Source organism: Hypomesus nipponensis, chromosome 25 (genome assembly GCF_054491055.1).
Source record: "Hypomesus nipponensis isolate SF chromosome 25, ASM5449105v1, whole genome shotgun sequence".
Lineage (NCBI taxonomy): Eukaryota > Metazoa > Chordata > Actinopteri > Osmeriformes > Osmeridae > Hypomesus > Hypomesus nipponensis.
The window spans coordinates 4911041-4937768 of record NC_140385.1 but is presented as its reverse complement, the minus strand read 5'-3'; the positions used below and the strand labels follow the sequence as shown (position 1 = coordinate 4937768).

Genomic DNA, 26728 nt, shown 5'->3' with positions numbered 1-26728 from the left:
TCTGTATCGCTTCTTACTTTTTCTCAAAAATAAAATCCTTAAAAGTATTTCCTTTACCTGCGTTGTTGGAAATCACCCGGTCACTGCACTTTTTTTACTCATCAAAATCAAAACCACTGCTTTTATTTTGATGACTGCGTGAAACAGTACAGTTCACTATAAAAAAAAAAACATTTTATGGGGGCTGAAAGACAGCAGGTTTTGAAAAGGGAGTCACACAAGAAATAAATACAGAAAAGTAAAAACGACTCTTTACATGGGTCAGCTCTCAGTAATTGAGAGAAGAAAACGTGCACACAACTGGATGCACGCTATAACATACTTGTTAAAATACTGAGATCAAATGGAAAAGGTTACTCTCTCCATTTATGAAAAACTTTGCATGATTCTGCATATACAACCCTCCTTTGTCCTGCACATACAACTGTCCTTTGTCCCTGACATTCGCTCTTGTCCTCTGCTGAGACCTCTTTATGCCTTGCTTAGACAGACACACACACACACACGCACACACGCACACACACACACAGCAAAGCGAGCGTCGAGTAATATCAAACATCAAAAGCACACATTCACACACAGTCAAATATTGATGCTGTTGGTCCCTGAAAACTGGGACACGTGAGATGCCAGTGCGGGGTTGGTGGGGAGAACTTTGATTGGAAGATCCCAACTGAAAGTGTCAACGTCCACATGCTCCGCCCCCATCCACACGGTGACCTCCGATTGGTTCTTCAGCACAGTGGGCGGCTCCATAGGCTCTCTGGCGGTGACAAACTCAAAGTGCAGCTTCCATCTCAGGGTCACTGTGAACAAAGGCAGTCTTCCATTTAGGCATTTAGCAGACGCTCTTATCCAGAGTGACTTACAGTAAGCACAGGGACATTCTCCCTGAGGCAACTGGCCGTTCAAGGACAGGTTAGATGATAGAAGAACTGCTCTATACCAAAGTCATCCACTGGGCTGTCATGCAATGCCAAATAACGACTGGGAAATCAACATTCCCATCAAACTGACACCAGTACAAACAAAGTCTGACATTTTGAGACAGCTTGAAAATATACATAAATAAATAAACCCCATGACATTCATAGGTAATCCTCCCAACTAGGGTTTTGCAGAAACACTATAGGATCTGTGTTCGCATTGCCTTTTTCCCCGGAAACAACTTCAGATACACCCCGCACCCCAAACAAACCCTTCAAGCCCACATACACCCATCGACTGAATGGTAAACCAGAGGCGGGTCCGGAGACCCCCAGAGAGGCTGACCTATGTCTGTGCTGAAGCCTGGCGTGACGTTGAGAGGGATGGGCAGGGAGAAGTGGCTGGAGGCCGTGTGGAGGCAGGACTCCAGGTGACGCCCATGACCCGTGACGCTGAGCGGCTGACCAGGCCGGCGCTGGTACTGCTGCTGGATCTCCTCCTCGCTCTGCAGGCTCACAGAGTACTGAGGGAGACACACACAACACACACACACACAGAGAGACAAACACAGGTACACACAGAGAGACAAACACAGGTACACACAGAGAGACAAACACAGGTACACACAGAGAGACAAACACAGGTACACACAGACGCTTATTTACATTTAGTCATTTTGGAGACGCTCTTATCCAGAGCGACTTACAGTAAGTACAGGGACATTCCCCCCGAGGCAAGTAGGGTGAAGTGCCCAAGGACACAACGTCATTTTTGCACGGCCAGGAATCAAACCAGCAACCTTTGGATTACTAGCCTGATTCCCTAACCGCTCAGCCACCTGACTCATTTAATCCTCTAGTCTTATTTTCTGACAAACCACATTAAAAGACATTATACACCAAAACACACACACCTGCAAACAAGGAATATCACCCTCTGAAAAGTTGAACGTGCCGATGATGTCCTCCCCTAGCCGGTATACAGTCTTGAAGATGCAGAACTTGGCCACCTTCCCTCTCATGTTGGTAATGTTGAATAGGTCTGTAAGCCACAGGGGCCAAAGGTCATCGACAAATCTTACAAACTCTATGATGGTTACTATCAAGCAATGCTGTTTAAGCACCACAGATTGAAGCATAAAGGAAAATAACAATTCAACAGTCACTGACAGTACAGGACATACAGATGGTAAAAAAAAAAAATACAAACAGACAGGCACGAGGGGGGACAAACAGACACATACACACACACACACACACACACACACACACACACACACACACACACATACACACACACACACATACACACACACACACACACAGACAGACAGACAGACAGGTTTCCACACCAAACAAGCAGGCAGATGGACAGAAACAGACAGGCAGGCAGACAGGCAGGTGGCCTTACGGGGGTGGCGGCGTGAGGTGGTGATCATCAGCATCTCCAGGGCTCTCTCCAGGGGCCTGGCGTCCCTGCGGCCCACCTCCTCCTCCTCCAGGAAGGGGTTGGAGGGGGCCACCTCATCGTCCTGGGGGAACGGGGGCTCTGGCATGCCTACGGTAGGCCACGAGGGACAAAAACAACATGTTTACCACGCTTGATCTGTTGCTCAGATCAGATGATAGTTGCGGTTGAAATTGATTGATATCCAACAACAACAACAACAACAACAAAAAAGCTGTTTAATGTTTAACAGTTTGGTTGGGCTTCTGTGACTTCAAGTTCTTTTATTGACTTCCGTCTTTCTGTGCGTGTGTGAGTTGGCAAGACAGACAGGTTAGCTCACCGTTCAAGACCAGGACCCTGAAGGGAACCCTCAGCAGCTTAATGGGGGAGTTGACCCTCTGGCAGCCAATGGTCAACTTGTACACGTACTTCACCGCCTGACCCCGAAAACTGGGTGGGCCATCGCTAGGTACCACCTCACTGTAGGAGTCTGGTGGAGGGAGAGGAGGGGGAGATATGAGCTTGGGTGGGTGTGTGTGTGTGTTGGGGGGGGGGGGGGTTCTGAGCATAAGAAGCAAGTATCGAGTGTGAGGTGAAAAATAACTACTTTCTCAATCCTGACACAGTCACAGAGAACAAGAGTTGTGTTCTCACAGGTTTTGCTCTCTCCAGGGTCCAAGCGCAGGTCACAGAACAGTATCTTGGGCGGTGTGTCCAGCATGCACTGCCCGCGCTCTCCTGGTGAAAGAATGAGACAAGTCCGTTGAGCAATTTGGCAGTGGTTGCCAGGTTTTAGCCTGAAAACCCCTTTTGAGAGCATGTGGTGTTGCTTAGGCCTCTAATCTGCATCACAAGGACTTTTACACTCTTGGCTCAGAAAGACTGGATTTGTACAGTAGCAGCCAAGTCATATGATCTGAAAGCAAAAGGATCAATGGTGTACAAAGGTTAAGGTATGGATCTCAATGCTGACTGGAACCTTTTATGAGAGAACCAAAGAAGACAAGAGTACCCTCTCGTTGACCCTTTTAAACGTATGAACCAGTCATGATGAAAAACATCAAATATAAACTATCAAGTGTATTCCTTAACCCTTGTGCTGCCTTCGGGTCACATGACCAAAAGGTTCATAATGAACCATCGTTCTGTTTACCCAATTTTGCCCAATACAAAAGCAAATCAAAATAATTTTCTTTTAACCTTCGCAATGTGGGTGGTCTGAGACAGCCCAACGGTTAAAAGAAAATGCTTCATTTTGTTTTTGTATGCGGTAAAGTTGTTGCAAACAATGGTGGGTCGCAATGACTGATGGGTCAGAATGACCCGAAGAGAACACAAGGGTTAAGGTTATTCCTAACTCCTCTACAGTCCCCATCTCTCTCCCTTACTCCACTCTTCCTTCCCTCGTTCTGTCCACCCCTCTCTTACCTCTGCTGGGGATCAGGACAGTGTCACTGTCCGCCTGGACGTCCTGCTTGGTGCCCTGGGCTGGCAGTGCCACCCTGCTCTCGCTAGCGTGGAACTGGCAATGGATCTGGGCGCTGGCCCACGCCAGCATCTCACTGGCACAGGAAAGAAAGAAATAATAATTCCAGGGGGGTACTTGTATGACAGTGATGAATATTTCAGGGTAATGTGCTGGGTAGTGTTTTGTTTTTGTCCAGATAACATGCATGTACCTATAGAGAAAGAGAGAGAAATGACTGCTGATACCTGCTAGCGGACGTGGAGAGGTGGGACATGGGGTTTGTAAAGGTGATGAGACACTCCATCGCTTCTCCGGCCAGGAACACCGGGCCTCGCGCCATAGAGGCCACCACCTCAATCATCTGTACACAGGAGAATAGGATAATGTTATGTATAGGGTAAATCTAGACAGTAATCTTTAGTCTACAATAATATAACTCGACTTGGCTGAATTAGCATTTTCTAGCTAAATTCATTATCAAGCTATGACTATTCGCATCGAATGTCGTTTTGGTTATTATAGGCAGGAAGTGGCGCAGCAAATAACAACACTGACAACTTAAGTATCGTGCAACGCAAACGACCCTTATTTTCGCTCTGTAACCTTTTAGCTCAATCGTCACTAATGCAATTTACTACTTTTCTAGTAACATACCATTATCATTAAGCTAACAAGATAGACTAGCTAACTTCTGCCAATTTTAATTACTAACTAGCCTTCGCCGCACAAACGACTTACACTGGTAAGTTGGAAATCAATGCAAGAGCAGAGATATCTTACAATAAAATAAAAATTAACCGTTCAAATTTCTTTTTGGTACTGGGGAACACTAAACTTCCACAGAACCTTGCAATCGAAAACAAAACATTCAGTTTTAGCGGTGGACAACGAGACTTTAACCCTGGGTTACGATGTTAAACCATTCTGCAAGAACGGCCATTTGAAAGTGCATTGGGAGAAGGCCATTACATACATCCCCCAATTGTAATTTAACACATGTAATTATGTGTACAATCTTTTAACATTTTGAAACAAAAAAGTAATCCAACGAGAAAATGCGATAGTTTGGTGACATGTTTTCTTGGCCATCCAAAACGAGGTCCGTGGCACATTCGGCGTAAAACGGGGAATGTTTCTAAGGAGAGTGTCGCTTCTTCGAAATATGTTTGGTACATGAATAACTGTCTATATTCTTCGAGAACATAAGTCAGCAGCTCAACTACATATAATATACTATTTAAATAAGTGTAATAGATGACAGAAATTACGTCTTGCAAAAGAGATAAGGACAGTGATGTACAGATCCCCTTCGCTCCCGGCGTCAGTTGGTTCAGTCTATGAGAGGCGGAGGATTAGTTGAATTTAGGTGCAGATTGAAACTACTGTAATTGATTTGCATGTCGACTGGCCATACTTTATGGACTCACGGGCCACGGATCGTCTGTCGGCACTGTGATAAAATTCTGAAATAGACCGCTCGTAAACGCTGATCATACTCGGAGCTACTTGTCAGACATTGTCCATGTTTCTTGCTAACTGGCTAGCTAGCTTTGTTTTTCGTGGTAGATATTGGAAATCTAGCTAGCTAGCGAAAACATCGGATCTTTGACTGTGCAGTCTGGCATCAGATCAACGTGTCCTGTCTCTGGAGTGTGAAGCTAGCGAAATAGCCGCAATGTTAGCTTGAAACTCGTAGCTCCTGTTGTTCTAGTCATCAGTCTGCAACCACAACTGCCAGCGCCACCTGCGCACACAAGGAAAAAAGACTAAACTGCAGAGGATGCTGTCAAAGTACGTCAAAGCCAAGAAAGACTACGTGTCAGTGTGAAAACAATAGCAGTGAGCAAAGGAGATGTGCATAAGGTAGACTTACTACTGTGTCTTACGGGGTTTACTAAGACAGGCCTGAAAAACACAACCTACGACTGAGAGATAATATGACAGCCTACTGAAAGCGTATTCCGTTAAGAATAATATAGCACAAGTTTCACAAGGCAATGATACCTTTACTATGCTGCTCCTCCCAATTTATTAAGACATTTGTATTATAAACGGACATACCTTTACTAGAACCACCTGAGTATTGAGTTTTTAAACGAATACAATTAATTTAACCAGTTACGACAGGGGAAATGAGAAATACTTCTAAAGTGAATAAGCTACCGAAGCTATTTTACTTGACTTGCCAGTCCAGTAACTCATACATCCATAACTGATTGATTGTCCATTACTGTTTGTGCAACGGGTGTTGGCTTTATCGCGCCGGTTATAAAAGACTACCCTGGTGTTACTGCACTGCAAGTCTTTCACTGGCGGTAGCCCGGTAATATGAACATGGAGTCGACCGAAAAGTCTACATCAGACCTCATGGGTCGGTATGTGTCCACCGAACCGGGCTACGAAGTACCAAAAGAAGGCTGGAGAATCTGCCTAGCACACGAATTCAAGGAGAAGAGGAAGCCATTCCAAGCTAAAGACGTGTCGCTGTCAAACCTCGTGGATCACATCGGACTGGGTATCAGGTAAGATCACTAATGCCGCGGAACCAGTAGCTACAGCTGTTCAACCCATCATAGCTAGTCAACAGCAGAATGGAAGAGTCGAATCACATGTGTCTGCCTTGTCGCTATAGCAGCATTAACTTTTCTAATCTACAGGTTAGAGCAATGTGGTCCCCTAGGTGGACGGTGGGTCACTGTGTTTAACATAGTGGAACTTATTCCCTCAATCCTATGCTGTTGTGAGAGGCTGAACTGCATTCTGTAATGTTTTATTCACATGCTGGATAAATGGAAAAAACTGTATTTGCTTTGCCTGCCCCTTAGGAAAGGTCCATGCAAGACAGGTTCTCCTAAAGCTCTCATTTACCTCTGGTTTCCAATCTCAGTCCCATTGAACGAAGGAAATAAGAGACATGGTTACGGTGGTGTCCCGCACAACACCTAACCTGTTCAGATACATCTATGCTGTTGACTGACTGAACATGGTTTGCCCGTTTCCTGACATATACATTTACATTTATTCATTTAGCAGATGCTTTTATCCAAAGCGACTTCCAAGAGAGAGCTTTACAAAGTGCATAGGTCACTGATCATAACAACAAGATAGCCCCAAAAACATTGCGGGTAGCCAAAACACGAAGCACACATTGTGAACAACCAAAAATAAGTGCCAAAGGGAAGACCCATAAGAGCATGTAGTTAAACAATTAAGCAATAAGGTACGAGAGGCAGTACTTTATCGCTAATAAAGTACGTGTTCAAGGGTGTTGTTAGGCCCGACGCGCAGCGGATGGCGGGCAAACCCTGGAACACGTACTTTATTGTCCTGATATGAGGCTAAATTCATAACCTGCCAAGGTATGAGCCCTGTGTCAGACCCTGACTCTCAGAGGGAATGCCTCTATCTAATCTCTATCTAATCTCTATCTAATCTCTATCTAATCTCTACATCTGGAGAGAGAGAGGGGGGGGGGGGTCATATCTTGATTCAGAAATGAAAGGCGCACTGCAGTGAAAGGGATCGGTTACAGTCCAGATGACACTTGAAAATGTGTGTGGTGGTGGTGGTGGTGGTGGTGGTGGTGGTGGTGGGGAAGACAGGAATCGTCTTTCATCTCTCCCATGATGCTCTCCCAGGGGGAACCTCCAAACAGGTATTTGTGTTAAGACGGCAGATCAGGTCTGGTGAGTTTTCCAGCAGGGACATGGCATGTGCAGTTAAACCTGTCCCGCTTGTGGATCAACATTAAGTATTGGGCTAGACTGGTACATAAATACCATGCAACCTCAACCTTAATTGGAGGTTCTTTGTGTTTTCCCCTTCAGTATTGTACCTCCAAACCATGACTACATACAGCTCTGGAAAAAATTGAGACCACTGCACCTTTTTCTTTCATCAAAAACAAACAAAAAAAAAAAAGTTGAGAAGGACCATTTTGAGTGAGAAACAGAAGGGTGAAATTCAAGAAGCCAGTGCAAATTTTACCTTCCTGTTTCTCACTCAAAATTGTCCTTCTCAATTTTTTTTTGACAGAAAAAGGTGCAGTGGTCTCAATTTTTTTCAGAGCTGTATTTGTGTGTTTGACAAAGGGTTCACTTACACTGCACAATACATGCCCATATCACACTACACCAGCAAATAGTAAAAAACAACGTATAAAACATTTGGTTTCACATACATAGTTTCACATACATAGTTAACCCTACAGTACGAAATCACCCTTTTCATGTCCTCAAAACAAAGAAGGCTTTCCTGAGAGACAGAACTGAAGGTGTGGTGCTTAGTACCCCACCAGTCACCATGGCAACCATTAATCATTGACATGTGTTGTATGATAATGTTTGTGTGCTGAGAATTGATTGGTTGTGTGGGGACTGGGATATAGGTTAAGAATATAGTGGACAAAGGCAACTCAACCCAAAAATGTTATGCCAGAACACAAAGTAAAAAGTAGAATAGATTTTTTGCGAAAGTGACTCATGTTTTCCCTCATGGCCTGTTCTGTTCAGCTTAGTCCAGAGCAGAGCAAAGTGCCTGTTTTACAGAGTTCCAACAGAGATCAATGGGTCCCATGTTTATTTACCTGGTACGCCTTTGAACACCACAAGCCCTGTCTCTATTGATACTCTCCATCCCATTCAGGGCCTATTCAACACAACTCAATCCCATTGTCTGCTTCATGATCTAACCTGGGACTGAGAGCCTCAGATGGGAACAGCGTGAAGATATTTCCTACGTTGCAGATGGTGTTTCTCCACAGTACATTTACATTTAGTCATTTAGCAGACGCTCTTTTCCAGAGAGAATGTCCCTGTGGGTCATTTAGTGCGGCAAGGGAATTGAACTGGCAACTTTCGGATTAATATCCTGATTCCCTAACCGCTCAGCCAAGGACCCCCCCCCCCCCCCCCCCCAGGGGTCTACACAGTAAAAAGGTGTATACTCGAAAGCAGCTGAAACAGTAGTCTAGGAAGTAGAGAAGTCTTGGTGTATGGTGAAAGACATGTTAGGCAGATGAAGCAGTTGATTTGAAACGCCTGCCTGTTAAAACCCTCAGGCCCATGAAGTGCTTGGGTCCTTTTTCAACTCGGCCTGATCAATAATTCACAGTGCCTCCCTGGGATGCCCCCTGATATGCACCCAGATCAACACAGACACACACTCACAGACACACACCCACCCACACAACTCTGTCAGACCTTGGCAGCCCTCTGAGCCCAGGACAGACAATTCTAGACAAGACTCTCTCTGTCTCTCTCTCTCTCTCTCAATGCTGTTTATATGACGGTGGAGTTTCACATAGAGTTGGATGGACACGGGAAATCCGTTACTGATCTGACATCAGTCTCCCTATTGTTAGCTTGTCCTTACATCCACGGTGCATTATCTACTACAAGATGTGTTGAAGGACAGCTTCAAACACAGCACATCTCTTTGTACGCCTGCAACGCTGTGTTTCCAGTCGACCATGCAGGAATGTCCTATATTTTCTCCACCCTCACACCCACCCACCCCCAGAAGATGGAATCTTCTGATTTCAACAGTTCTTGTGTGTGCTTGCGTGTGTTTTTGGCGACTGTTTTGTGTGAGCTTGTTCTTCTTGGAAATATAAAGGCAAATAATGTCCAACTTGTTGAGACCTAGCTAACGTGTGTGTGTGTGTGTGTGTGTAGGTATCTGAAATGGTGGTACAAGAAGACACAGGTGGAAAAGAAAGCTCCCTTCATCGACATGTTCCGGGCACTTCCACTACGACAGATCTACGGTAAAGCCCTGAATCAGAACCCGTTTCTCTGACACATCTAATTGCCGGGCATCCACATCAACCAGCAAGGAAATATGAAGCTGGGATGTTCTGAGTGATGATCCTTCCTCTGCAGGTGCTCCTCTGGGAGGGATAGGGGGAGGTACCATCACGAGAGGCTGGCGGGGGGAGTTCTGCAGGTGGCAGCTTAACCCTGGAATGTACCACTACAAAACTGTCATAGCTAACCAGGTACTCTTTACACAAATGACATTGGAGTGGGAAAGCTTATGTACGGAAACTTCTAGAAGTAATTTGCGGCCCTCACCTTATCCTCATTTGTATAATTCCCCCCCCCCCCAATCTTTTTTCCTGTTCTCCGTCCCATCCGTTCCTCCTCTGCGGTCCACAGTTCACCGTGTGCCTGCGTCGAGGGGGTCAGACGGTGTACCAGCAGGTGCTGTCTGTGGAGCGCCCCCCAGTGCTACAGGGCTGGAACTGGGGCTACTGCGGAGAGTACGCCTTCTACCACGCCCTGTACCCCCGTGCCTGGACCGTGTACCACCTGCCGGGACAGAACGTCACCCTCACCTGCAGACAGGTGTCTCCCATCATCCCACACGACTACCAGGTGACCGGTACCCACGCATTTCATGTTATTTCTCCAACCAGCATGACTGGAACTGTCTGGAGAGTACTCATCTGGCACTTATTTTATTTTTGGCCCGTTTATCCTCCTTAACCTCCCCCGCACTCACACACATCCACCCCTCTCAGGACTCCAGCCTCCCAGTGGCGGTGTTTGTGTGGGACGTAGAGAACAGGAATGACTACGCCCTCGACGTCTCCATCATGCTCACCTTGGTCAATGGGTCGGGCCACAAGGACGACAAGAGCGGGGGTCACTGGAATGAACCATTCCACCTGGAGAAGGAGGGGGAGGCGGTGTCTGGGGTCCTGCTGCATCATTGCACCGCGGTGAACCCCTACACCCTCTGCATGGCTGCCAGAGAGCAGGTACGCACACGACATGACCTATGGTGCCCAGTAAAGACTGGATGTCTCAAACACACCGATCTTACTTCTGTGTGTTAGGGTTCAGTCTCATTAAGTATGATTGATTATGCGTTTGATTGTGTGATATCAGCCCGACAGAGAGATCAGCCACCAGACAGCGTTCAGCCCAAAAGGAACCTGCAGCGGACTTTGGAGTGACCTTATCACCGATGGACGGCTTGATTCTCCTACTGGTCAGTATTCTCTGCCAATCAACCGCTGCCCGTGAACACTGTGGGCCACTCGGAAATCACTTTTTTTAATACCAGCTGTGACGTACTACCCCAAGAAACCATAATGTATTGAAGGTGCACTAATCAAAAAGTAGTAGAGGTTTGCATCGACCAGCCTCGCAGGTACCTCTCCTTTACACCCCTCTCCTTCCCTCCAGGCTCCAGTCCTCCCACCCCCAAGGGGGAGAAGGTGGCGGCCGCCCTGGCTGTGGGCTGCTCGGTGCCCGCGCAGGGCCACAACGCCCTGGAGTTCAGCCTGGCGTGGGACATGCCCACTGTCACCTTTGGCTCCCACGAGAGAAAACACGATAGGTACAGCAGTCTGCCTCTCTCCTTAAGAGACAGATTTGAGTTGATCCCATTTGATACTGTTGAGTCACAGAGAGAGGATGAGGCTTCTTTTTAAGTCAGCCCTGTATTGGAATACAAGGACAGTAGAGGCCAGTACCACACAATGTGGACTTGGTATTAAGTCTGGGTTTGTTGTGCCTTCTCCATGTTCATTTCCATAACGTTTTGGGGGATCCTGTTACCTCTCTCTAAGCTCCTCTTTCACCAGCTTCCTCTACTTCCTCATTCCAGTCCTTGTTGTTTATGCCCCGCAATGCGCTCTCTCTCTCTCTCTCTCTCACCCCCATGTCCTCTCAATCCTCTCTCTTCCTTCCTCTGTAGTCATCCCTTTCTCCTCTTGTCTCTCTCCTCTCCTCGTCCCTGTTTTCTGGTCCCTCTCCTCGAGTTACTGAGCTGCGAGGAAGGCTTCCTCACATGCATATCTAGCTGTTGGCTCGATAAGGAAGCCTTGCAGTCAGAAGCTCAATGAAAGATGGTTATATATTGCCAACCTGACACCAAGACTGTATACATTAGCCAGCATGTGCCAACATGCCCCATACACACACACAAACACACATGCACTCTCCTGTTACACAGCCCCCTGGGTAACACACACTCATAACCGTCTTGTTTGCTGAAACCGATACGCACTTTTAACTGGAGCAGTCCGTCTTCAGTGACATTAACCACAGAGCAAGCAGTCGAAAAGCAACCAGTTCCATGCACACACACACACCAAAACACTATACAACATCATGCCCAACCAAAGACCTATTGTATCCATGTTTGTGTTTGTCATATCACAGAACTGTGAGATGACTTTGTTGTGTCAACACGCAAATGTTTGCTACAGAGTACCCGCAGCTCCCTCTTGCAATGTGTGTGTGTGTGTGTGTACACGTTTGTGTGTGTTTTCTAGGAGGTACACCCGATTCTTTGGCACGAAAGGGGATGCAGCCCCCTCTCTCTGTCACCGTGCCTTGACGCGCTACAGGGACTGGGAGAGGAACATCGAGGCGTGGCAGAGACCCATCCTGCAGGACAGGTGCACACACAGCCCTCTCTATCTACACACACAGCCCTCTCTATCTACACACACAGCCCTCTCTATCTACACACACAGCCCTCTCTATCTACACACACAGCCCTCTCTATCTACACACACAGCCCTCTCTATCTACACACACAGCCCTCTCTATCTACACTGACCATCAGTTTATATGGGTAGTTTCGTATGTACAATGCTTATATCATATTTGCATGTGTTCATTTAGCAGACACTTTCAGCCTTAGCGATGTATAAATCGTGCATGGGACCTGCAGGGGAGCGTGGGACTGGAACCTATGAGACGTGTCCACCTTGAGCAGCATAGCAGGGTGGAAGTTTACTTGACTTGACTGGGTCAATATTACATACGTTTATCATTCTGAGAATCCACCCCATTGTATTCCCATGACGCTAAAATGTCACAAAACCCTGTTCCCCTGCACCAACGTTATTTAACGCACACACAACTGTAATTAATTAATTCTCCCCGACGATGTTTGTGTTTATGATGATGGGTGTGTGTTTATGATGTGCATGTGTGTGTTTATTTATTTATATATTTATTTCAGCTTTATTTCAGGCACTTGGCCCATATCAAAGAACATCCATACAATTTTTTTATAAAAAACATACAGGACAAGATGATGTGTGTTAATGATGTGTGTGTGTGTGTGTGACAGTACCCTCCCTTCCTGGTACAAGTCGGCCCTGTTTAACGAGCTCTACTTCCTGGCGGACGGGGGCACAGTGTGGACGGAGCTGGCTGAGGACAGTGACGTCAGCGGGGGGCTTCGTAGCCAGGACGGGGGCCTCCCGGCCCAGCCAGACGTCATCAAGGAGTACGGACGCTTCGCCTACCTGGAGGGTGAGCTACGACGACGCAATAAGACGAGCCTTACACACAGGGATGTAGACAGGACTGGGAGGAGGTTTGTGTGCTGTCTGGGATGTGTTTTATGCTTGGGAGGGGACTGTTTGCAAGATTTAACACTTTAAAAGGTCTGTGTGTATGGGTGGAGATGATAAATGACCCTGTCCCCCCACCCCCAGGTCACGAGTACAGGATGTACAACACGTACGACGTGCACTTCTACGCTTCCTTTGCACTTATTATGCTTTGGCCCAAACTGGCCCTGAGCCTGCAGTATGACATTGGTGAGTAGGCGGCTTATCTCAGTATTTAGACTGCTATTTAGACTTGCCTTATGGTGTGTGTGTGTATGCTCAAAAGCAGATTGTGTTTGTATATTGTGTGTGTGTGTGTGTGTGTGTGCGTATACACACAGTCCCTTGTTCAAGAAGAATTAGTCGTTTTTTGAATAGATGTTCAAGAAAGATGTGCTGATAAGAGTTTGCTGTTTCATCCAGCTGGCAGCGTGGTCCAGCATGACCCAACAGAAAGGTTACACCTGATGAGTGGGCGCTATTCTGCCGTCAAGACAAGAAACGTGGTCCCTCACGACATCGGAGACCCAGGTTGGACAACCCCACATCCACCCCACCCTCACATCTACCCCCACGCTCCTCCACATCCACCCCACCCTCACATCCACACCCACGCTCCTCCACATCCACCCCACCCCGACACTCCTCCACTCCACCCTCACCCTCACCCTCTTTTACATGCACAAAAACACTGTCAACTGCGCTGGTCAGATTCTTTCACCTTACAATACTTCAGTTAAGTATAATCCTTCTAGAACAGTGGTTCCCAACCCTGGTCCTCAGGGAACACCTGTCCTGCATGTTTTAGACATTTCCCTGCTCCAACACGCCTGATTCAAATGGTCGTTATCCAGATCTTTAGAAGCCTGCTTATGACCATTCATTTGAATGTCTGGAACCACTGTTCTAGACAGTCCCTTAGGTCAGTGGTTCTGAACAGCTCTGCAGAAGCCTGCTCATGACTTTTCATTTGATTCAGGTGTGTTGGATCACGGAAACATCTAAAACATATAGGACACGTGTTCCCTGATAACCAGGGTTGGAAACCACTGCCCTAGATCCATTCCACAGCGTGAAACTCTTCCTAATAGTTTTAACGCGAGTTTCAGTGAGTTTCCCTCTAACCCTAGATGACGAGCCGTGGGTGCGCGTCAACGCCTACCTGATCCACGACACGGCCGACTGGAAAGACCTGAACCTGAAGTTTCTCCTGCACGTCTACAGAGACTACCATCTCACCCAGGACTCCCAGTACCTCCAGGACATGTGGCCCATCTGCCAGGTACGATGTGTGCACCAATATTTCGTACTTTATATTAGGCAGCCGTTATTGACATGTTTTGTGTCAACATTTCAAACAAGGGAGATCTGTGCTTGATTACTATAATACGACGGTATGTATGACATTGGCTTTGAGTGATTCATGTACAATTACTCTTTTTGGATTGGTCCATTAGGCAGTGATGGAATCAGAGATGAAATTTGATGAGGATGGCGATGGGCTGATTGAGAACTCGGGCTATGCAGACCAGACCTATGATGGTTGGACTGTTACTGGACCCAGGTAACAGAGAGAGAGAGAGAGAGAGAGACACACACACGCACATGTAAATTACTTACACTATAAACTGTTTGGTTCTTTTGGATATACATTGGTTGAACCCTGTTCACACGGACAAAACCTTCAAACCTGCCATGGATGTACAGAAGGACGGATAATTCATGCAAAGTCAGAGAGAGGAAGAAAGTGGGGTAATTTGGTTAGGAAAAAAAACAAAAACCACTAATGAATAGTTTGATTTGACATCCTGTCCCGTGACGAGAGCGAGAATAAAGAACGGTATTTTAAGCTTCTCCCTTAACTCTCTCCTGGGAGTGACTGTGTTCAAAGGCTGTAGCCTCATAACAAGATGCAGGACGTGCACGCATGGTAAATCCAATTTCTTAATGTTGAATAGAAGCCGCTCGGATGTGTAGCTATAAACAAGTTATGAATAGCGGTCTGCTGGTTTGTAACTGCTTCAGTTACCTAATTTTCACAGGGTACTGTTGTGTGTTTGGTCACATTGCGGTATCCTGTTAGCGGTCAGATGTGCCTGATGTGACAGCAAACATGTGACAGTTGTGATATTATGGTTCAGTGATTCACCTCTGGGCTTGACGTGTGTGTGGTCGTGTTCCAGCGCGTACTGTGGGGGCCTGTGGCTGGCGTCGGTGTGTGTCATGTGCAAGATGGCCAAGCTAGTGGACGACGAGGCAGCCTTCCTGCGCTACAGAGACATCCTGGACCGGGGCAGCGCAGCCTACGACAAGCTGCTCTGGAACGGTGTGTGAAGCACTGTGTTGTGGAAAGCAGCACTGTGTATAGTAGGGGGGGGGGGGGGGGGGGGTCAGATGGCTGAGCGGTTAGGGAGTCGGGCTGTTAATCAGACGGTTGCCGGTTTGATTCCCGGCTGTGCAAAATGATGTTGTGTCCTTGGGCAAGGCACTTCACCCTACTTGCCTCAGGGAGAATGTCCCTGTACTTTACTGTAAGTCGCTCTGGATAAGAGCGTCTGCTAAATGACTAAATGTAAATGTAATGTAATGCTACGACTTAATCTGAAGTCAAACGCTCCATCACTGGGTCATATACCCATCCTCGACTTAATGCACAGGTACAATATCTACTGCTCTCTGCAGGCAAGTACTATAACTACGACAGTGGAGGCCGTGACCTGTCCAACAGTGTGATGTCTGACCAGTGTGCCGGCCAGTGGTTCCTGGGAGCGTCAGGACTGGGAGAGGGAGAATACCAGGTCAGAGAAACCACACAACCAGACTCTCAGAGCCAAAGTTAACAAAGTTTGACACTTAAAAACACCAGGTGTAGACACAGCTGCGACACGCAACATCGTTTCCCCGCTTTGAATCATTTGTGTGTATGCCGTTTGCTTATAACAGTGTTTGATGCGAGGCTGTAGAAACCCTATTTCTCCCTTGGGGATATGTACATATTGACTATACATCTAAATAATCTCTCTCTTTCCCCAGGCCTTTCCAAAGGAGAAGATCCGCACAGCGCTCAAGTCTGTGTTTGATCTGAATGTGATGAGTTTCGCGGGAGGGCAGATGGGCGCGGTCAACGGGATGAGACCTGACGGCGTGCCAGACCGCTCCAGCGTCCAATCGGATGAAGTCTGGGTGGGGGTGGTCTACGGACTGGCGGCCACTATGATCCAGGAGGTGAGTGTGTGCGTGAGAGATGGTACTGTTTGCGTGTGTGTGTGTTCGAGAGTGTGTTTGCCTTTGTGTGTCTGCCTGTGTGGGTTATGCATATGTGTGTGTGTGTTCCTGTGTGAGGGTTGTGTTCCTGTTCTTGTGCCTGTGTGTCAACACTCTATTTTAGTCCAGAGTTGATCAATCTTTCTCAACCCAACACCGATGAGCAAACACTGCCCTTGTTATCCGGTGCACTGATTCAAAACAGCAAAGATGGTTTACAAGCACTGCCAATAAAACCTCCCATTGGCTGCATGCTTGGGAACACAAACCGCATTTGTCGTGTATTTTCTGTCTCACCTGTGTGGACGTGGTGTTTATCCTGCAGGGCATGCTGGACGAGGGCTTCCACACTGCGGAGGGGTGCTATAGGACCGTGTGGGAGAAGCTGGGCATGGCCTTCCAGACCCCCGAGGCTTACTGTGAGAAGGGCATCTACCGCTCGCTGGGCTACATGAGGCCTCTTAGCATTTGGGGCATGCAGTTAGCACTGGAGTCTTCGAGACAGAACCGGAACAACGGGGACTGTTCCGGAACACAGCCAGACGTACAGAATCATGACGGATAGAACTGAGATTGTGTGGATTGGGAAAGTCCCAACAGTTACCACGGTGTAACCCTGGGCCGTTGAAACTCTAATCTTTTGCTTCTGTGAAAGTGACCTCATTTAAAGGTGAACTTGTTCTTCTGCAGAATCAATGCAGAACCTTGTCCTACATGTACACCTGCTCACACCCAAACACAAACTATTTTACATTCTTAGGCACACTTTGCACACACAAACATGGTCACGCTTGTGTGCGAACGACGATCATTTTGTCACTGTTGCAACTACACAAGTTCTAAATTACATTTAGTTATAGTTTTAATGAGAATGTGTTTATTTCCAATTATTACAGTTCAGTGATTGTCACTGCTGCTTTTCATGACTGATGTGACTGAGTATCCAGTCTACAGTGTCTGACTTGGACTACAAAAACTTGAATGAAGTTTGTTGATATTAAGAGTGTCTTTTCCGTTTTGTATGTTTTGAATGCTTTATGAAGTGATGTAAAATTTATTGTTAAAATGTTAATTCTTTTTATTTCCCACCCCCCTTTTCCAGGCATTATTAGTGCACCATAGCACCTTTGCCTGTATTAATAGCAAAGTAGCAGCAGCATTTATTGTGTTTTATAAAATTCGATACTGTTCATGACAATGGAGACAACCAAATATAATGGAGAAAATAAAATCATTAATTTGACCATATTTTGTGCATTCATTGGTGGTGGGGTAAAAAGTGTTAATACTACACTTCAGATTACAATTTTACAATCTTTTGGCAAGTAATCCTACATAGCTTTGGGTGAGACAGAGCTGCTACAGCCATGTCGGTTAATCATAAAAACAAGTAACAAAATATTAAAACAAAATATATATATATATGATTTTTTTTGCTTAGGAAACTTCAAAACAGCACTTTGCATTTTTTAGTATTGTATTTAATAGTGTATTGTGGACATGATTTTATTGCGTTTTCAAGTAGGCACAACACCAGCTGCCCGGCTAGCTCAGTCGGTAGAGCATGAGACTCTTAATCTCAGGGTCGTGGGTTCGAGCCCCACGTTGGGCGCATAGTTTTTTAACTGTGTTGATATGTTGGGCACAGTTGTGTCAATTCATTTGCTGGTAAGCAGGTTGCTAATCTAATACTGTGTTTTGGATCATATTAACTGCTGTTTTTATTTTTTTACAAATTATCATTTATTTTACAAGAATACTGGTTTTAGTGTTAGGACAATAACTAATAAATTTTTCTTGGTTTGAATGTAAAATTTTATATTTTACAGATAATTTTCAGCATTTCCTGGTACTGAAAATCAGTAAGTGTACAGCCATGCATTTAAAAAAAGTATGCGCCCAACGTGGGGCTCGAACCCACGACCCTGAGATTAAGAGTCTCATGCTCTACCGACTGAGCTAGCCGGGCTACGTCACATTCTAACAAGCAATCTAATTGGTCCAACAGGTGAACCCTCCCCTTCCAAACGTCCACATTTTCCATTGCATTATGGGAAAAAGTCCCAAGACCTTTCCCCGACGCCACAATGTCTCTGTGGCGCAATCGGTTAGCGCGTTCGGCTGTTAACCGAAAGGTTGGTGGTTCGAGTCCACCCAGGGACGGTGAGTTTTTTGTCAATGAAAGTATCTTTTTGAATCTCGAAGCTAACTGATGGAACAACGGATCTCGCTGGCAAGTCCAGCAGTGAGGTCTCTCTAGATGGCTAGATACAGACCGTGAGCTAGTTATACTAGTTATTAGATAAATTGTCATTGTAATTCATATATTTTCCCGCAAGCAACAATCCCTCCTCCTACCTACTACTTGTGTTATTGTCATATATTATTAACCGACTGCTGTTGATACGAACAATACAAGAATTAAACTAAAAACACTCAGATTTGCTGGCTAAAGTAACATGACATGATCAAGCAAGCTACTGTATAGTCCGTTTAAGCCTACTAGTAGTAACAAGATGAGCAACCGATCTTAATACAGTCTGTGACTTAAGCCGACTACTGTACAGATACAAAAACGTGAGCTAGTTAACTAAATAGTGTGTAACGTAAAATATTAAATATGAGCCAACTACTGTAGTTAAAACTATGTGAGGTACAGTACAGTAACAAACTTCAGAAATTTTTTGCAAAAAATGTAGGTAAAAATAGGTCGTTTTGTACATCCTAAAACACACACTTTGTGACATCTCCAGACAACATTGGTAGAGTAGCTGGCAGTAAAACAATAGGGTTTACTTGTTTTTTTTCGCTCGATATGTATCCTTATCATCTATTTTATGGGAGTCAAATACTTAAGAGTAAAAGACTGACCAGAGGCCGTCACAATCTTACATCCGTAGTGGTTTGGCACTACCATAGACAATGAATCGGAAACGTTTTAGGGATTTTACCCTACCCACAATTCCTTGCAGTATGCGTTGGTGGTATAGTGGTGAGCATAGCTGCCTTCCAAGCAGTTGACCCGGGTTCGATTCCCGGCCAACGCAAACATTCTTTTACAAAAGATATATCACAGTTAAATATAATTTATTAAAAATATTAATTCATGATTTAGCTAGCTATCTTAAGATCTATCCAAATGTGAGGATATCCTACCTTTGATTGCAGAGACGTGTAGTAGTTCTTTCAAAAAATCTGATCTGAGATGCTTCTCGCAATCGCATAAGAAAAAGGCAAAACAGTGCCCCCCAAATCTCTATAGTGGCCACAAATGGTAGTATTCGGTAAGGTTAAGGCCGAATCCTGATACTACCCTTATCCCTTAGTTTACCTTTAGCCCTTGTCCCTCGAAACTGAGGGGCAAGGGCTTCATAGCCCTATGAAATGAGACACCACTTGGTTACAGTTACGTATAGGGTAACAAAGTGGTATGTCATATGTCTACTACTTTAAGGTTGCCAGTTTGATTCCCGTCTGTGCCAAATGACATTGTGTCCTTGGGCAAGGCACTTCACCCTACTTGCTTCAGGGGAGTGTCCCTGTACTTACTGTAAGTCGCTCTGGATAAGACCGTCTGCTAAATGACTAAATTGAATGTAAGGTACTCAAGTAGTGTTTTTTAAGGATTTTTCCTGCATAGAGGAAATTTGGGCCCGCACCTAAGCCGTTTTTCCCGAGCGCCTATGACAAATCCCGAGCGCTTAAGAAAAAAAGTCAGATGAAAAGAAAAAAAAACGCGTGCAATGCATGTCAGCGAATATGTTCTCAATAGTATGTTTCAATTCTATTGTCAATCTATTTTAATCTTAAGTGGAAGCAAAATGATTTCCTCCATAATTTATGAAATGGTAAAAAAAAACAAAAAAATCATAATGTCTGCTAATAAGGTGACACGGTAACACAGACAGTTTGTTTTTTTTTGCATCGAAGACCCATTTTGACCCAGGAAAAACCCTGGTTAAGCACTGATATCAAATGGAATTCGCTGCTAATGGAGTTTCTAAAACTGTAGACAGGCATGGAGTCCATTCAAGGCTCAGTGAAATGCAGGACTGCTGTGCAAATCAGCAATGTAATGTTGGCGTAGCGAACTAGCGATTTTTTTAAATGTTTCAATTAAGAACATGGTTGCAAATACATATGTATAGGACTGTGTAGAACACAAAACAAGACTGTCGTAATTTTTTGATCAATTATTTAAGCTGAAAACATTACATTTATCGAATTCTGCTTTCTCACATTCAAAAAGGTGAAATTTAGATCCCAAAAACTGGAACCAAAAAATTCTGATTGCAACATCAGGGATAAGGTTCAACTGCTTGCCTCAGACCAGAACCTCTCTCCTCAGACCCCAGGCTCAGGCTGTGATTGGATGACTGATGTGCATGTATGCATGAATGCCTGCTTGACTGCTGCATCTGGATGAGAGGGGCCTGAGGAGAGAGGTCTGCAGTTGGACCCATCTCAGAGAACTGAGATGGTTCGATTGCATTTAGGCTTGATTGCCTTACCTATCCTTGGTGTCCCGATGTTGCAGTCAGAATGTATTTGTATTTTTTTTACTTTTGATTTTATTGGTATTAGTGTGCATGTTATGAAAGTAAAAAGATATTAAGCCTAATATGATTTGGGAAAAATTGTCCGGGCAGGGCCATACAAGTTTCAGTGATCCAATTCTATAGACCCCCTATACAGTTCAACTGTAGCATATACAGTTCTGGAGACCGCACATTTGTTTTCATTTTGTAAAAGGTGAGAAGGACAATTTAGAGTGAGGAACAGTAAAGTTAAATTTGCACAGGCCTCTAAATTCCACTCAAAAATTGTCCTCCTCAACTTTCAAAAAAAAAATCCAGAGCTGTTCACGTTTGATTGTGTTTTCAGTGTAAATAAAAAACTTCGTCCCTGGGTGGACTCGAACCACCAACCTTTCGGTTAACAGCCGAACGCGCTAACCGATTGCGCCACAGAGACGGGGATGCACTCACCTTCAGCGGTAGGGTCTTTAACTCTACTCTATCATAAGCATCAATCCATTTAAAGACCTGGATTTTCAACATATAAAAGGTATTGGTTATTATGTGTATTAGGTTTAGTTAAGCAATAAGCCCCAAGAGGCCGTGGTTTAAGCTGATTTTAGAACAGGTAAGGGGAGTTGTTAGGCACGACGCGAAGCGGAGTGCGGAAAACCCCCTTACCTGTTCTAAAATCAGCGTAAACCACAGACTCGCGGGGCTTATTGCTTTTCTAAAACTGTTACTACAAATGTTTTATATGGTTTTATCAATAAAAACAATTAGAAACAAAATAGTTTAATAATAAACCGTCATTCTTCCGCTACTACAAAGTATAGCTCCTACATAAATCGTTGCCACGCAACAGCCAGATGGACATCTTTGCCGTCTTTTTCAATTTGAATTATTCGATGCGCAGTAATATGGAATGTTAAAGAATGTTATGAGGACAACCGGTGAGGTTATGCTGGATTGTACAACGGCATGGAACACGATATAGCCAATCACATTCAATTATGGGAACAACCAGTTTTAGAATATACTGTATTGTATAGGTCTTGTAGTATGTATAAGTCATTATGTGTTTTAGTGTATAATGTGTATTATTGTATATTGCATACCTTTTTTGGTATATTAAGATGTTTATTACTAATATTTTATTTTAATGTATTCTATTTTAGTTGAGCTTATCATAGACGTAATCTCTATTCTTAGTACTTATGTTATGCTAGGTTGCTTGCGTTGTCTTGTCCCAGGAATTTCAGATCCCAGTCTGATCTTGTGTTGTGTACCTAACAATAAAAACTGGATTCATGAAAAACTCTCGTCCCTGGGTGGACTCGAACCACCAACCTTTCGGTTAACAGCCGAACGCGCTAACCGATTGCGCCACAGAGACAGGGATGCACTGATCATTAGTGGAAGGCTCTTTCTCTCTACTATGTCACTGCTCATTTTAAGGACTTGAATTGTCAACGTATCCCCAGACACATTAAAAGAATAGCGTTGCTTCAATAAAGGGTCAGAACACTAGGTGGTCATGTGGTTCATGTGTATGCTAATAGTTCCAAACAAAGCCAAACAGGAGATTTAAATGAATAGAAAACTAGCTGAAAAGAATGCGGAGTTCCAGAAAAATGTAATGTTCTGTAACTGAAATAAATATTGAACATATAACTGGATTCAAGAAAAACTCTCGTCCCTGGGTGGACTCGAACCACCAACCTTTCGGTTAACAGCCGAACGCGCTAACCGATTGCGCCACAGAGACGGGGATGCACTGGGCCTCAGGGGTAGGGCCTTTGTGTCTACGCTATCACAAACATTGTTTCAAAAGACCTGGATTGTCAACATATCCAGACACATAAAAAGAACGAGTTGCTTCAACAAAGGGTCAGAAGAACACTAGGTGGTCGTGTGGTTCATGTATACGCACATAGTTCCAAACAAAGCCAAAGAGGAGATTAAAATGAATAGGAAAACTAGCTGAAAAGATTGCAGAGCTCCACAAAACAATTTTTTTCTGTAACTACTGAACTAAATATTGGATGTATAACTAGATTCATAAAAAACTCTCGTCCCTGGGTGGACTCGAACCACCAACCTTTCGGTTAACAGCCGAACGCGCTAACCGATTGCGCCACAGAGACTTGGTGTGTATTGCAAAAGTGGAATGTGTTTTTGAATCTTCATGTCCAGCCCCCCACATTCAAAATCTGTTAATTTATACATTGAGTGAATTCATATTATCACAATCTATTACACATAAAAATCTGAGGGTTAGTTGGAGGTTGGATGCTTTGAGGTATTGCTATAAGAAAGATTAATTAACTGCGTCATAGACAATTCTATTTACTAAAAAGAGGGGGCGTGGGTTCCACAGAGGCTAAATGTAATTCCTTAAATTAAATCTGAAATATACTGAGTATTACTTTTATTTGAAGGAAACTTTTAGTTCAGACACACTCAGGGTAGCTGTTTAGTTACACTCCCATACTGTTAGTCATATGGTCTCTGTGGCGCAATCGGTTAGCGCGTTCGGCTGTTAACCGAAAGGTTGGTGGTTCGAGTCCACCCAGGGACGCATCTTCTTTTCCTTTTGACAATGTTATCATTTACTATTCTTAGCGTGTGACAAAATCACCAAAACTTCAAACAGCCCTGACAACATTAAACAGATCAACACAGAGACTAGAGCAGACCGAGTGAGAAAAGAAAGCTACAAACAACAGATGCAGGAGGATCGGGTGAGGGGAGGTTGACACTAGGTGGGGGAGGGGAGGATAACAAGCGTTGCCTCAGGCGTTAGTCACTCAATAAAAACTATGGGTGGCAATTTCTTTATTTTATCTTATTTGATGTAAAAGAGTGGCTAGACCTTCACTTAGGAACATTGTCTATCTAAATTGTATTACTATGCCTTTCCTTAATTGCTTACAGTAAAAATTAAAAACAAAAATGGTCACTCCCCCGTCCAACCACAAAGAAAATCTTTACATCCCTGGGTGGGCTTGATTCACCAGTCTTTGCTCACACAGACAAGGCACAAGGCATTCAATTCCAAAGCTTTATCAAAGAAAGGTTGGTGTTGGGGGAGGAGCCGAGACAGTTGCCTGTGTGAATGCCCCATAACCGATTGTGCAGAACCACAAGGAGCTGGTAATAACAGAGTTCTAATAATAACTATGACACAAAATCATATACATTATGAAATTATGTCATGATATGATCCAAAACTCAATATATATCTACAGCAAGATTTTTACCATCAAAATGAATCAACTAGAAAAAAATCTTGCGCCCAACGTGGGGCTCGAACCCACGACCCTGAGATTAAGAGTCTCATGCTCTACCGACTGAGCTAGCCGGGCACCTGTCATGGACTCTGGTAGATCCCTTTAAGAAAGCACGCGCTAAATTCTACAACCATGGACTGCGTCCAAATACTCATACCACCGTACCAATAAATAGTCTCTAGAACAATAGTTTGTCCAATAGGCCTGCATAACTCTACATAACCCTAGCCTACTCCATCCAGTCGCTTTTGAAATTCAAACCTATAACCGTTTATGCAGAAGACGCGTCAACTGCTGCGTCGTTGCATATTGCATGCAAAGGTCTGTACTTTGTACAGGTAGCTGCAGACCATATCATTAAAATCTACATGAAACATAACAGAAACCGAAATTAACACACCTATCGCTGAATCTACAAGTTAGCTTTGGAAAACACCAAGCATTTTAATAAGGCCACACAAATGAAAGCAGGCTGTCTTCTGTAGGTATACGAAGCACCATTGTAAAACTACAAGTAAAACATTACATTGAGAGAGACATGGGGATAGTTTACAGTTCAGTGTACACGTATTTCTACCCAGAGGTAAGTGAACTTAACTATTTTACTTCTAAATGTATGCCTAGGTCTTTAACATTGACTTCGGAGAATAGCCTATCCTCAAAACGAGTCTGAGGCCACGTTTACACATAGCAGGGTATTTACAGAAACGAATATTTCTGCCCCTCCGTTTTCAAAAATAACGTCGTACACACAAGTACGTTTTCAAAAATGTTTACTTTAACACGCATATACGCCCCCGAGCGCCATCATAACTATGCCAAACCTGTAGGCGGCAGTGTAATGTGAAGGATAAAGCCATGCAAACCAATCTGAATTTTCAAAATCAACAACTACGAATAACACGATCGACTTCCTTCACCTTTCAGGAGCGAGGATCATTTGCTAAAATGATTCACAAATGTGATGCACAAATGAATTTCGTGATTCAGAAATGTAACGCAATTCACAAATAAATGACCCCATTACGCATATTGTGTTCGACTTCACGCCTCACCGGCAGTGCCGACAGCCGGCTGCGTTTAAGCTGAGAAAGCCATTGGCTCCTTCAAGTCAGCCGGGCTGCAGGTGGCTGCAGGCGACGCCGGCGCTGCATGAAGTCGAACACACCTACTACTATAAACAGGACGCTCACATGACGTGATGCTTTTTTAGTCTCCTACTGTGACGTTTGAGAACCTAAAACTCCGTTTAAGCTAGTGCACACGCAAACACAAAAACTGAGTTTTCAGAAATCTCCACTTTGGCCGGAGTTTTTAGAAATGATCGTTTTCCGTGATAAAACCTCCGTTTTTGTGTAAATGAAAGGCCAAACCGCATGAAAATATATGAGTTTTTCTTCCGTGTAAAAGGGGGCCTAAGACGTAAGCGGAATTCAAACTGTCCGGTTTTCCAAAAATACATGTCAACTGCCGTTTGCCACTGTTTCCTAAGCAATAAGGCAATGCCGGCTGAGCTGTGTGAATACAGTTCATTCGTTATAATTTAGAATCGCATTCTATCGTTAAGGAGGATACAAAATGTAACGATAGAAGGCTACTCAGCCAATAATCGCATCTTTCCTACCCCAACAGCAGCCAGAAAAATGTGCAATGTGTAGTTTACAATAGTGTGTAATAATGTAAAAAGGCATGGTGGCTTTCATTAAAATGTAGGCACTTGCCCGCCGACTTGTGCAAAATGTAGGCTAATGGTAAACCTGAAAACGGTGAAGGCTTCAACGTGTAGTCTTTGCTAGGCCGAAATGTGCTGCTAATGCCATGCCCCTAGCACGTGTCCCTTGTGAACGAAAAAAAAAACATTTGTCACCCCAAACAATAGACACAGTAGGCTATCCATAATGGTTTTGAAACCAAAATATTTTGTTTGCTTGATTTAAATATAACTAGTAAGGTCGAACACTTACGCGGCCTAGCCTTCATTTCTCAAAGACCACGCACGAGGTGGAACGTTAAGGACATTAAAAGAAACTCTGAAGCCACTTGATAGAACTAACAACGCGTTGTAGTTTGATAATTCTACGTTCAAAAACGAGACATAGGCTACACTATAGGCTAACTATATGCTAACTTGCAACTGGTTAGCTGAATACATTTATTTTGCTAGTTTAACAACACTTACCTGAGGGACACGACCATAAAATGGCTGCGGCAGATTCTGAGGCTTTGATTATATGCTAGTGGAACATTGTAAAAGCAACGAGGCATTCTTATTACATTTTTCTTTCATATTGTCTGTTTAACGGTGAAGTAGCCTATTGAAATACCTAGCCTATCTGAAGTTCAGTCCGCCGTAGTCTACTCGGATTGAACCGATGGTTCCAACTTTAATAGACTAATTTTGTGCCACGACTAAGCACGTTGAGGGTCTATTGACCTCACACGCGCACCT

General features: G+C 44.4%; 2 protein-coding genes and 10 non-coding genes across 15 annotated transcripts; 5 read left to right on the top strand and 7 right to left on the bottom strand.

Moving 5' to 3' along the window:
* Positions 1-107: 107 nt before the first annotated feature.
* Positions 108-26707, bottom strand: rgp1 (GP1 homolog, RAB6A GEF complex partner 1). Of its 4 annotated transcripts, none has more exons than XM_084691392.1 (9): positions 26459-26707; positions 4090-4205; positions 3805-3938; positions 3031-3114; positions 2717-2866; positions 2338-2484; positions 1841-1968; positions 1273-1450; positions 108-806 (listed from the first exon to the last, which is right to left on the bottom strand). In XM_084691392.1, exons 2-9 carry the CDS (start codon positions 4203-4205, stop codon positions 583-585), a joined length of 1161 nt encoding a protein of 386 aa, XP_084547518.1. In that variant the 5' UTR covers positions 26459-26707; the 3' UTR covers positions 108-582. The 4 variants fall into 4 exon arrangements, with proteins under 4 accessions (XP_084547518.1, XP_084547519.1, XP_084547517.1 ...); XM_084691393.1 differs by lacking the exon at positions 26459-26707 and adding an exon at positions 5113-5147; XM_084691391.1 differs by lacking the exon at positions 26459-26707 and adding an exon at positions 4583-5083.
* gba2 (glucosidase, beta (bile acid) 2) lies at positions 5240-17712 on the top strand. Its single transcript, XM_084691390.1, has 18 exons — positions 5240-5707; positions 6120-6366; positions 9520-9611; positions 9727-9842; positions 10003-10221; positions 10368-10607; positions 10738-10840; positions 11038-11191; positions 12132-12257; positions 12941-13125; positions 13311-13415; positions 13629-13736; positions 14336-14487; positions 14663-14769; positions 15389-15531; positions 15888-16003; positions 16239-16430; positions 16795-17712. The coding sequence occupies exons 2-18, from the start codon at positions 6173-6175 to the stop codon at positions 17032-17034; spliced, it is 2592 nt and encodes an 863-aa protein (XP_084547516.1). The 5' UTR covers positions 5240-5707; positions 6120-6172; the 3' UTR covers positions 17035-17712.
* Positions 18009-18081, top strand: trnak-cuu (transfer RNA lysine (anticodon CUU)). The gene has a single exon. It is a non-coding gene; the product is annotated as a tRNA-Lys (tRNA).
* trnak-cuu (transfer RNA lysine (anticodon CUU)) lies at positions 18366-18438 on the bottom strand. The gene has a single exon. It is a non-coding gene; the product is annotated as a tRNA-Lys (tRNA).
* Positions 18559-18632, top strand: trnan-guu (transfer RNA asparagine (anticodon GUU)). Its single transcript has one exon. It is a non-coding gene; the product is annotated as a tRNA-Asn (tRNA).
* trnag-ucc (transfer RNA glycine (anticodon UCC)) lies at positions 19445-19516 on the top strand. The gene has a single exon. It is a non-coding gene; the product is annotated as a tRNA-Gly (tRNA).
* trnan-guu (transfer RNA asparagine (anticodon GUU)) lies at positions 21370-21443 on the bottom strand. Its single transcript has one exon. It is a non-coding gene; the product is annotated as a tRNA-Asn (tRNA).
* On the bottom strand, positions 22309-22382 carry trnan-guu (transfer RNA asparagine (anticodon GUU)). The gene has a single exon. It is a non-coding gene; the product is annotated as a tRNA-Asn (tRNA).
* On the bottom strand, positions 22681-22754 carry trnan-guu (transfer RNA asparagine (anticodon GUU)). Its single transcript has one exon. It is a non-coding gene; the product is annotated as a tRNA-Asn (tRNA).
* Positions 23060-23133, bottom strand: trnan-guu (transfer RNA asparagine (anticodon GUU)). The gene has a single exon. It is a non-coding gene; the product is annotated as a tRNA-Asn (tRNA).
* On the top strand, positions 23494-23567 carry trnan-guu (transfer RNA asparagine (anticodon GUU)). Its single transcript has one exon. It is a non-coding gene; the product is annotated as a tRNA-Asn (tRNA).
* Positions 24282-24354, bottom strand: trnak-cuu (transfer RNA lysine (anticodon CUU)). The gene has a single exon. It is a non-coding gene; the product is annotated as a tRNA-Lys (tRNA).
* Positions 26708-26728: the final 21 nt, after the last annotated feature.